Raw genomic sequence first — 12,367 nt, forward strand, 5'->3', positions numbered from 1 at the left:
GCTGAACACTGCAAGAGGCACCTTAATTCCCAAGGACAGCCTTCTTGATGTTCTTGTTTCTAAACATCAGTTCTGAAGATACCTCTTCTCCTGATGTATTAGCAAAGGTGGGTTCTTCCTTGCAGTAATGAGTCAGGGGGTTGTCTTGAAAAATGCCAAATCTGTAACTTTCTGCAAGGCCAAGAGCTGTATATTGGACCACAGCCAGAGAGCTGAAGATCATGTTTTAGAGAAGGAACATTATGTATTGCAGTCTTATATCACTTCAGATGGCATTGCATAAATGTCACGGCAAAAATCCGCTAAGCTTTGGCCTGTAGCACAATATCCTCAATACATTCACTACCTTAAATGTATTTTTTTCTTGAGCATAGTAATAAAAAAGTTCCAGAATCTGGGCTCACATCCCAAATCTGTTTCTAACACTTCAGTTGCACAAACATGCTAACAGGGCTTGAGACTTCACATAATGCTCCACAGTATTTGCAACTGCAGCAATGAAGAAAAAGAGAGAGACTGCAGTTTGTGCTTACAAAGTTGGTTTTTTTTTTTTTGTTTGTTTGTTTGTTTGTTTTTTTAACTTGTCAGGTTGGTGCACAAAACGCATCACCTGTTGCAATGCTATGGGACATACAAAAAGCCAAGTGAATTTCTGTTCATAACCATAAGCTAGGTATCCTTTCCATTATCCAACTGTAGTGACCTCCTTCAGTCCACTTTTATTTTCTATATGTGTCCAGAAAACAAAGTGCATCAGGGCTGCAAGTATTTAAACTCCTCTATGATGAGTAAAATTTTCAAAACCACCTGAATGACTTCCAATGAAAGCTAGTTATGATTCTGAAAGATATTATTTATCCATGCACAAATTATGCATTCATCAAAGATAACTAAGCTCAGTACATGGATGAACGGGTGATATTTTATAACTTGTGAAAAATGGAAAGTGAGGCTTCCCCTCCAGCTTAAACTTTCTGGATCTGATGTTTTTTTTTTCATATGTGACATAGGAAATGGAATCAAAAAAGGAAAACACAGTGCGTGGTGGTGGGAAGCTGGAATTTTTGGGATAAAGTCCATTTTTTCCTCATGTTCCCGTAAGATTATAATAATTTTTCGACATGAATAACTACCGGGTTATATTTTAACCACATTTCTGGTTGTTGGGACATTTGAAGAAAAGTTCTAAGCAGTTTAGAGCAAGAGCACTCCAATCTGATATGGCAACTCTCCCACTACCCCTTTAGGAAATTCAAAGCTACTACACATTAAATTGCATTGTGTACATTTGACTTTCTACCAGATGGGAGTGGAAATTTAAGCTCATGAAGGCTTTGGCAACACACTGTGTTGCACAAAAAAAAAAAAAAAGTCATAGTGAATAAAGATTTTTTCCATGTAGAAAATGTAATATTCCTGGGACTAACAGCAGGTTTCATGCGTTATCAGACTTTCAAGTTCTCCCTAGCTCCTTCTTTCATGCCAGTTCCCTCCTCACTGATGGAGGAGGCCACAGATGGGCCACACAGCTTCCTGCAGGGAGTTTAGGAAGACTTTGCTTGGTCAGGAGGCAACTGAAAAGACTCACTGGCTTTAACAGCTAGAATAGAATAGTTCAGTTGGAAGGGCCCTACAATGATCATCTAGTCCAACTGCCTGACCACTTCACAGCTGACCAAAAGTTAAAGCATGTTATTAAGGGCATTGTCCAAATGCCTCTTAAACACTGACAGGCTTGGGGCATCAACCATCTCTCTAGGAAGCCTGTTCCAGTGTCTCAGCTATTTGCTGAGACCATGATATTTGATAGTAACTACAGTTATGAAGAGTGATACACAAACTTACAGTCCTGCTTTCTTTACTTATTACTTCACCTGACTAGACTATATATGATAGAAACCTCCTGTTTTCTTCTTAATCCTTCACATATATTTTGAACTTTTCTGAATCTGTGCTGAGCAGCTGGGACAGGTGAAAACAGTACTTCTTGGTAGTTCTGTAACCTGTAGCATTTGTAAATAAAGAATCTGCCACGAGGAGCCCAAGGTATCTGCATTTCATTTTAGACGCTGTATTTTATTCAGATCTAAACAGCTTCCTCTAACTAGAAAACGTCCCCAAAGTAGCCTTATTATTTAGGTTGCCAGTTGAAGCAGCAAGATGATGATATTTTTCAGCATAGTTCCTCCAGTACTATATATTTATTTTCACAAAGGAAATAACTGGTTTATGTCATCTGCTTTCTTGGGAGAATGACCCGAAGCATTATCACATACACAGACTAAAATTTTGCTTCACCTCTGGAAGATCTAGTGGCAATTTCTGATTCTAGAAAATATGGTTTTGCAGCTATATGAATACATAGCAATTATTTTTCTACCGATGACATGGTCTTCAGTGTTCTGCTGAGGTGAAAGACTATTAAAGAAGGTGCTTTCCTTTTAAAAACCGATTAAAATTGTTACCATTTTAACAAAGCTTAAAACCAATGATAAAAGCTATTTAATACTACATACAAACAAAGGAAAATACTAAATAGCTAACACAAAATTAGGCACGTTGTATTGTACAAGGAATCGAGGCCAGAAGCCATGTCTGTTGCTATTAACGACACATATGTAAACCTTATCTTTAACAGAACAAAATCAAAGTCTTCTCTATTACCATTTCTGATAATATATACATAGGAATATATTTCTAACATCTGCTGGCATTCATGCCATGTTTTTTTCTCCCATCCCAACTGCTATTTTAGTATTTGAAAAAAACCTGTTGCCTAATATTTAATTAAGGACAGCTGATGCAAGATTTAAAATGCAATAGAATATCCTTCAAACATTTATGAAATTCTTTCTTACAGCAATGGCTTAGAGTTTAACCTTAGTATAAATTCAGTGTGTTGCCAAAAGCATTTTACTTGCCTTCTCATTAGTGATGTATGAAATGACTTCTCTCCAATTACTGTATAAAAACATTCATTTAAGTCAGCATGGAGGTTTTCATTAATTTCAATAGCAATGTTAGAGTAACATTAATATCAAGTGAAATAACGCACTTGTAGTAGTAGTATTTCAAGATGCATAACATGGATTTTTGATCTTACCCAAGAAAAGAAAAAAGCATCTGTTGCTTTCAGGTAAAGGCATTTTACTTCTGTCATTTTTTGTTTTGTGTTTCCCCCCAGTAACACGGAGTCACAATGCCACACTACCTGTCATGGCCTGCTGGTCATCCACCATTAACTTTAAACTTTTTCCTCGCCGAACCACACGCACTGTGTGCCACTCATTATCATTGAGGTTATAGCCAGCAAAAAGCGTTTCTGGACCTTTGCCTGTAGGATATGCCAAACAGTCATTATGCAATCTTTAAATCAGTTTACATGTGAACCTCACAGAGAAAGAGAGAGAGAAAGACAGAGAGACTGGCTGGGCAAATGTTAAAAGTCACATCAAGCAAGAAAATTACAAAGTATAAGCAAACCTCAAAATATAGAGCTACTATGTTAAAACACTTCTACTGTATATTTAACTATATAAATGTACTGTATACACACATTTAATGAACCAGGTTGTCATAAATAGGCACAGTCAACATGGATTTAGTTATGCATTTTCCAGTCATGGAAGAAATGAGATTACTGCAGCCAGAACTTCAGCATGTGTTTTACAAGACTGGATTTTTGTTCCTTCATTAAAAACAGTTTGGAGAAAAGGTACAAGGGGTAAATGTGTGTGCATGTGTGTTATATTTTTCTTAACCTATGTCAGATTCTCAGCCTATGTTTGTGTATTAGGACTTCTCAGAGGACCACCTATTACCTTATCATCCAGATGACTTGTTAATATTCAGATCCAGTACCTTCTGATGTTAGTGAACCTCCTAACCATACTTTGTTTTTCATTTAATGGATACCTTTTTTTGGAATCTGCTATTTTTGTAAGCAGTACAACAATCACTTTTGAAGCAAATACTATTCTACGTATACCACAATGTACTTGCAATAACTAAAGTATTGACAAATCTAGGAAAGAGGGTATATTTTATATCTAGGAAAAAATCTCTCAGAAGAAAATTATTATGGAAATTTTCTCTTGCACTATTGACCAAAGAAAGAGAAAAACCCTGACTATGAACTACCATTGACATGAGTAGGTGATTGACCAAGCGCTGAACCAATCAATCAAAGCTTCTGTGCTCAAACCTTCTGTGAGTTATTGGACCTATGTGGTGACTGTCCAAAAGGTAAAGCTAATCTGCAATTAACAAATTACATTCTTGCAAGATAGAGACCTCCCTGGCCTGTTTTTCAGTTCCTGTGGCATAATAAAGGCTGCTGATAACTAAGAGAGACATGTAATAAAGTAACATTTGACATGAAAACATTAGGGTTACACTGAGTCAGACCATTACCTCCATTGTGTCTTTTCAGGTGACTTCATCGCATGTGTCAGCCTTCTTTTAAAAGGGGATATGCCACTGGCTCTGAAACTCTCCCAAGTTTCTTTTTGGATACTTTTCTACCCAGTGCAGGCTAACTGTGATGGAAGAGTCTATTAATAAATGGGTACTATATGACATTGTCTAAAATCAAAGGCTCTCTGACTTCAGGACTGCACAGAGGGAAAAAGCCATTAATAGCTTGACATAGCTTTTCAGCATATTAGACAGTTTTCATCTCAGACTTTTTCCATTTCCTATCAGCATTTTTTTAATTGCTGCTGGTTGATTGCCCTGCTTTTATATGCAATCTGTGTTATTTTGAGCATGTCAAGGGATCTCCAGGAATACCAGCTACAGCAAAGGCAGTGAGATTCTGATAACATCATGTTGCTTTCTCTATGCTTCTGTATAGGCACTAGGCGAGGAAAGGTGTGCAAACCCAGCGGAAAAAGATGTGCACGCGCTCACTGATGTCAACTACCTGAATTGTTCTGTTCCTTACGTGTTTACTTTCTTTGACAAGAGAAAGACCAGTTTTGCATAAAGCTTAAGTGAATAATGTTCTCTTTGGATAGATATAGATGCAGTGAATAATGCTCTTTAAGCAATTTCTATTATTCTATATTTTATTGGGGGCTTCAATGGAAGCAATTTCTAACTAGATTTGGGAGTCAAGGGATGGATTTACAAAAAATGCTTAAATGACATGAGTAAAAAAATCTTAGTGAGAGTCAATACATCACCTACTGTTATTTTAAACACGTTAGCCCTTCTTCATTTGTTAGTCCAACTCCTTTTTTTTTTTTATTTTTAAAGTAGTTGCACTACCTCGTCTCCCTTATCTCACAACAGATCTCTAAAAGACCTAAAAGCATATGGAATTTTAATTTGCTCTCACATTAACAACCCTCTGTAGTGTCCCATTCATGTAAAGGTGCCTCAGTGTATATAAATATCAAGTTCAACTTGGTTGCTTACATTCATACAGGCAAATATGTCTGTTATCTTTTAACGGTTAGGCACTTGTAAACTCTTCCTGTTGTAAAATTAAATGTATGTTTTCCTGTGTATCAGTCTATTTCCTTCACAAGAGTACACCAAGTAAAAACAATCAGGTCAGAACTACCTGTGAGCTGACTTTCTTCACAGTGCACGCAATCCAAAACTGGATTAAGGGGAACTGTGATGAAAGGGCTATGAAAGGGACAAACCTGGGTATAGCACACTATGGGAGCAACGCATTGAAAGCAGTCCTGGCCTCGTAGAAACTAGCTACCTTGCATGGAAAAGAATCTTTTCTCTCCTGAAGCCGATCTCTACCAGAAAAGCGGGGTTTTTGCTTTGTCATAGAGAGTACAAGGAACTACAAAATAGCAAGACCCAGGTATTGTGTATGTACCTGTCACATCATGTTGCATCTCTGCAAAGTAGCATAGTTTTCCATGGCAGCTGGAGAGGTGGATGGGGAAGGATGGATGCCCACCATTCCTGAAGAGAATGTAGCGCTTGGGCTGCTTCATGGCCAAGAACATGCTTTTGCATATAAAAGTAGTAAATGTGCTTGTAAGCAGTGTATTTAGGACAAAATTTTCTAAATGCTTAAACACAAAGACACGTAGTCCTTGATACCACACACGAGTACAAAGACTGCAGAAGGAAACTGTTAACATATCTTGTTAAGTGGCATTGGCCAACCTCAAACATTGCTTATATTAGTACTTTCCTCACTGACTTTCAAATATATTGACCCGAAATTATTTCAAACATCATATTATTGAGATCATAATTATTATTGAGATCATACTATTGAGATCAGTTCAGACTCTTCTTCTGTCCTGGTTTATAGTGTGTTAGTCTATAGTGAATCTACTATAAATCTAAATCTACTACATCATTGGCTCTCCAGTCTTATTTTGACTTCACACTGATCTGATTCCACTTCATTTAAATCACACCAGTAGAAAGTGCTGTTGTATTTAAATAAAATTGGCATATTGCCACTTTTGGGTGGGTTGGGGTTTTTTTTACGCTCTTTTCTTTAAAAACATTAAATATCTCCCATGAGAAGAAAAGCAAGAGTCCTGATTTAAAAAACAAACAAACAAAAAGGGATTTTTTTCTGTTTTCTATGGACTGATACTACCCTCCCAACCTTATGTCCCTCCACTCCTCCACTCCTATTTCCCATGCTGTTCTTCCCCTGGAACTCATTCGTCTCTTTCTACACAGGACACAGGTAATTTGCTTCATGTACCCAGCACTCGCTCACTTTCTGAGCTACTGATTCTCTCAGACACTAATACCTTAATCATAAACCTTGCCTTTCAGAGACAGGCTGTAACCTGCAAAAATACCCTAAGTATCTCCTCTTGCTTAAGTATGAAATTTATTGTCAACGTCTAAATTCAGCTCTTTTCCTATTTTAAAGGCTTAAATAACTTCTAGATTTTATGCGTCCCTAGCGTGAATGAATAGTACGAAATAAAAAAGTATAGGCACTTTTATGGCTCCCACAATTTGCACATAGTCCATCATGCCAGCAAAATCTGCACATCCATTTAAAAGCAGATAATTGCTTGTACAACAATCTTTTTCCGTGGGAAAATACAGGCTGTGCAGCCAGCCAATAGAGGTACAAAACTTGATGATACAATTCATTATGAACAAGGAAATATAAATGTAAAGCCCCAAACATCCTAAGTTAGGCACACAAAGTTGAGCTCACTTTGTTTTCAGCTCCTCAGCTAAAACTTAACTGCCTTTGGTCCTTTTTAAAGTTAAAGGAAAAAAGTATGAACCTATAAAGGAAAAATCTCATTTTTGGTGTGCTGTATATTCTAAATGTTCTCTGGAGTTTCCTATTCTCTTTACTATCTTGTGAGGAGCCTGTTCAGCCTAATTCAAGTGCTGAAAATTTGCTGAATTCAAATAAGACTGTTAATTGATGATAACAAGCGTACTTACTTTTTCTTTTACAGATATCTACCCTGTTGTATTTAAACTGGGAGATCTTTTAACCAACTATTTGAACAGAACATCATAAAAGCAAACTGGTCACTTTGAAACAAGATACTAGCTTTTGGCATTGTACCAAAACACATTCAAAACTAGTTGTCTGAATCAAACACAGGAATTATTACTTTTACAATGCCATCCACCACCACCAAGGCACATACCAAAATGCCACCCAGACTTGATCAGAACATTCAATTCTGTGATCAAAAGCAGATATAAAAAATGAAGTATCAAAAGAAAGACAAAGTAAATGGAGACTAGCAAGGGAGACTGGATGGTTCAGTGAATGCTATACTAATCTATAGAACGCAAGTTAGTTAACAGGCAAACCACTATCTATTTATTGGTCAGTATAAGAAATGTCAGAGGTTTCGGCCTAGTTTGCTAATGGATAACTACGCATACTACAGCAATCAGTATCAGGTGGCATTTCCCATTTGAAATTAGAGAATACGTGGACGAAAGGACAAAACCCTGAGATCGCTCCAGTTAATAGAGAATATTACCACAGGGATGCCATGATTTCAGATGGAGTCTTACAGCTAAGATAACATATACATAGCAAGCTGAATTGCAAAGACAGCTGAGTGGCTCTGAGAGACGCCCAAGAATGTTTTTGTAAATACCTGATGCAGAACCAGACAACTCTGTGCCATCTCATTTTTCCTGCTTTCCAGGGTAAATCTAGCATGCCTGTAATCTAGGCTTCTGTTCCAGCAAGCAGCCAGTCTCACAGCCACTGTGCAAACCTTGTGAGGCATCTATATTATACACCAGTCTGCAGCACAAAATGTTCAGAAAACATTCCTCCAGAACTAGATGCAGAAACACAAGACAAATAGGGGAAGGCATCTTAATCTTCATTATCCTTTCTATGGTGGTTGGCTGCAGAAACAATTCAGGTCTTCCAAATAACTCATTTGCAAACTTGAATTTAAAAAGTCAATTATTATAGTGAATTGACTGTATTTTAAACAACTGCATCTGCATCATCTTGAAATTCCCTGACTATGCATGTTTCTTACTAATAAAAAAACTTAGTTGCCTTTTAAAGATCAATGATGTGTATCAGTTTATTATTTAAAGCTAATTGATAAATTACCTTGAGAAAGTCTTACTGCAGGTCAACGAAATTTTGTCAACTGTATTTTCTTCCTAACAGACTCATACAGAAAATTGCACAAGAACAGCACATTCACTGAATCATATCAATGAAAACATATCAATCTGCACTGCTTGATCAAAATGTTCCAGCCCACAATAGCTTTATTATAGGCAAAATTTCTTTTGGCAATTTGGGTAAAGTATTGGCAGTTTAGGGTACTTTTATTACTTTTTAAAACAAAACCTGACATTTCAGAATTTAAAATGAAGGAGATTAGAGTTGCTAATATCATTCATTAGCCTTCATTACAGCTGTAGAATAGATTTGCTCATATTATTTTGAGTAACAGAAATACAATATTAAATCTGTTTCTGTACATGCACTCATATAGAAATCCAGGAAGCTAAACAAGGTAGTTTTGAAAATTCTACTGGCTTCCTCTACAAACTAAAAACAGACTGCATTTAATATTGATCTAGTTCACTAGTAAGGAAAACCAGCATACATAGTGAATGCACTGGGGAAGAAAAATCTATAGAAGAATATAAAAAAACGCCAATCCAGGAATCAAGCACTATATCCAGGTCTGAGGACAAAAAGGTTTCTATAGGTATTTGCCTCTTTCTCTTCTTTCTTTTCTGTGAACTTGCTTCCCCTGTCCATGGTCTGAGCTGCTCAGTATTTCCCCTCTCCCAACTTTGTCTACCTTTTGCCTTAAGCAAACTATTTAAGTTGGGGTGTGATAGTGCACATACTCATCCATTAATTTCTTTAAAGCTGGGAGATATTAACTGTTGGTGACACATAAATGTCTAAATAGAGCAATGGATCAAGGTGGGAGGGCAGAACACAGACAGGTCTATTGGACTAAAGTAAATCTAAGGATTCTTGGTGTCTGCCAAGAAAGGTGTCGATGATAAACCACTGTCTTGTGAAAGCCTATTCTCTGCAAACAGAACGAAGACCACTACTGAATTTCACTGAGATGGAGAAGGAAAGAAACATCAGAAAGTAGTAAACTTTTGAGTTGTAAGTCTTGGCCTCTAGACTTTCCTGCCACATCAAAGTATACGTAGAACACATACACATGCTCTCAAAATCGGAAGTGTGCTTTGCTGGTTAATAATTGGGTCTACATTCAGTTGAAGCATATTTCCTGAAAAAATGGTTTTGAAATTGCAATTACAATTATACATGAACTCAGAGTGCATGAGAGGATAAACCTGATTTTGTTACTGCATTATGAAGTGTCTAACCCAGCTCAGAGACATTTCTCAACACATTACTTAAAACATTTATTGTAAGGAATCAGCTGCATTTTAATTTAGCTTTGTAAGTCATATATCTAAGCAAGTAAAACACAAACAGCCCTAAGGACATGTAATTTTCCTTCTTCTCGGAAACAATGAAAGAAAATTATCTTTTTTAAAAGCTAAAACCAGAAGTCAGCTAGATCCCTGTATTTTTAATGAAAGTGCAACTTCTCTTTTGTACCATTCTCTAAGGATCATGACTATCAGAAAATGTACTAAAGGTACTAAAGGTTTATGAATCCACCCCAAGGCCCTGAACGAAAGCACAGCAAAGTCAATGAGCTTGAAAAATATGGTTGCTACTTTTTCAGCTCACTGCTGAACATTTTCAGGCAAATTTTCAGAAATTATGTTGAACTTGACAATTCACTTTGCTGTATGTAAAGTGAGTGTGAACTTTCAACACATGGCAATTCTACGCTAATTTAAAGCAACCTTCAGTGCAAGATTATTTACTTTGTATTTATTGCAGGTAGAAAAAGGTGCACTTGCAAAGATCATGCAGCCTTACAAACATGCTGTAAGGTCATATCCTGCCTTGAACCATGCTAAATTTTTTAAAGTGTACCCAAATCCTAGGACTCTGAATTGGAATTCAGCATATTCACTTCCACAAACTACTTGTGTGACTTTTAGTAAATCTTAATTTGTTTTCACCTTAGTTTGACATGGCTGCTATAATGAAAAATCCCAAGAATTTTAAGCTGAATACATTTAAGCATTTTGTTTTGATTAAGTAAGGTGCACTTAACACAAACACTTTCAAGTCAACATCTTCGACTTCATTCTACCTAAGCTACTGCAGTACATTAGGAAAGCAGCTATTTCACCTGTTGGAGCGGGTCCAGAGGTCCACAAAAATGACCAGGGGGATGGAACACCTCTCCTATGAAGAAAGGCTGAGAGAGTTGGGGTTATTCAGCCTGGAGAAGAGAAGGCTTCGGGGAGACCTTATTGGGGCCTATCAATCCTTAAAGGGGGCTTATAAGAAAGATGGGGACAAACTTTTTGGCAGGGCCTGTTGCAACAGGACAAGGGGGAATGGTTTTAAACTAAAAGAGGGTAGATTTAGACTAGATATAAGGAGGAAATTTTTTACAATGAGGGTGGTGAAACACTGGAACAGGTTGCCCAGAGAGGTGGTAGATGCCCCATCCCTGGAAACGTTCAAGGTCGGGTTGGACGGAGCTATGAGCAACCTGATCTAGTTGAAGATGTCCCTACCCACGGCAGGGGGGTTGGACTAGATAACCTTTAAAGGTCCCTTCCAACCCAAACTATTCTATGATTCTATGATTCACAAGCCTGCTTATCCCATTTTCTCAGCCAGCTGTCCAGTTCCCAGAACACTCCTGTAGCCAAGCCTGAGAAAAGACCACAGAACGATGACAATAAGGGAAGCCAGCTGGAAAGTCTGGCCACCAAGGAGAGGAGGGACTTGAAGAATCTGGACCGAATCACTGCAACAACTCACCTAGACACACACTGATGCAGAATAATACAGGGAAAAAACCCAACCAATTTGGCTCGATAACTGAAATTGTTTGTTTAAAGGATAATCCACTATAAGCTAGTGTACTGCGCAAGGAAGAATAAAATGAGAAATTTGAATTAATTTACAATACTGAAATTTTCCCATGCAGAATGCTTGTATTACAGAGAGCTTTCTTATACTGAAAATTTGTTGCAATGAAAAATTCTTTTTAACTCCTATTTAACAAAAACTTTGTAAAACTGGTAGACAAAAGAAGAGCTAATTCATCTGGAGTTATTGGTGTTTGGTTTTTTTCCTTCTATAACAGGAATAGGATTGAAAATCATAAGAACTGACTTGGCAAATCCTGTGTAAAATAGTACCAAGTACATGAAACTCCAATTTTAAGCAATATTGGAATTCATTTTTTTAAAAGTAAATATTCATTGTTCTGATATGACTTTAATGACATCCGGGATGTCCAATATTCATTAATTCTGTGTGAATTCAGAGTTTTGTCAAGAGTACTGGGTTTGTGAGATGTAGGCTTAAACTAAGGGAAAAAAGTGATCCTAAGATGAGTTCATTTTCTGCTTTCCCAAGAAGAGTTATTTTTTTACCTCAGCAGACTCATTGTTCTTGTCTTGACTACCCAAACCAAAAGCCCCAAACCCTACAAAACACAAAGGCAGAAACACATACATTCCCTGTCCCAGATTTCTAGAAAGTGCGAGAATATTCCTCTAAACTTTCAAAGAAATGGAAAGTGATACACCTGGCAATCTCCCCTTCCTTAGACATCATCTCTACAAGTTACTATTGAAATACAGTGCCCCAGCTTCCAGAGGGACTTTGCTGTCTCCTGTGAACCCAAGAGATCTGGAGGAATTCTGACCTGGAAGAACGATTTCACTATGAGGCGCCTATCTAAATAACTTTGATAATCTGGACCTTAATCACTGATCTGCAAATCACTGTCAGTAATAAAGACAACTGAGATACCCAGCTGCTACAGGG

General features: G+C 37.3%; 1 protein-coding gene across 6 annotated transcripts in view; it reads right to left on the bottom strand.

Moving 5' to 3' along the window:
* The window catches only part of NRXN1 (neurexin 1), a 728,802-nt gene that overhangs the window by 376,509 nt on the left and 339,926 nt on the right, over positions 1-12,367 (bottom strand). For all 6 annotated transcript variants that reach the window (XM_075147347.1, XM_075147346.1, XM_075147345.1 and 3 more), the window contains one exon: positions 3,212-3,334. In XM_075147347.1, the coding sequence (XP_075003448.1) occupies positions 3,212-3,334 (123 nt within the window). The remainder of the gene's footprint in view (positions 1-3,211; positions 3,335-12,367) is intronic.

The sequence above is a fragment of the Calonectris borealis genome, chromosome 3 (assembly GCF_964195595.1).
Source record: "Calonectris borealis chromosome 3, bCalBor7.hap1.2, whole genome shotgun sequence".
NCBI lineage: Eukaryota > Metazoa > Chordata > Aves > Procellariiformes > Procellariidae > Calonectris > Calonectris borealis.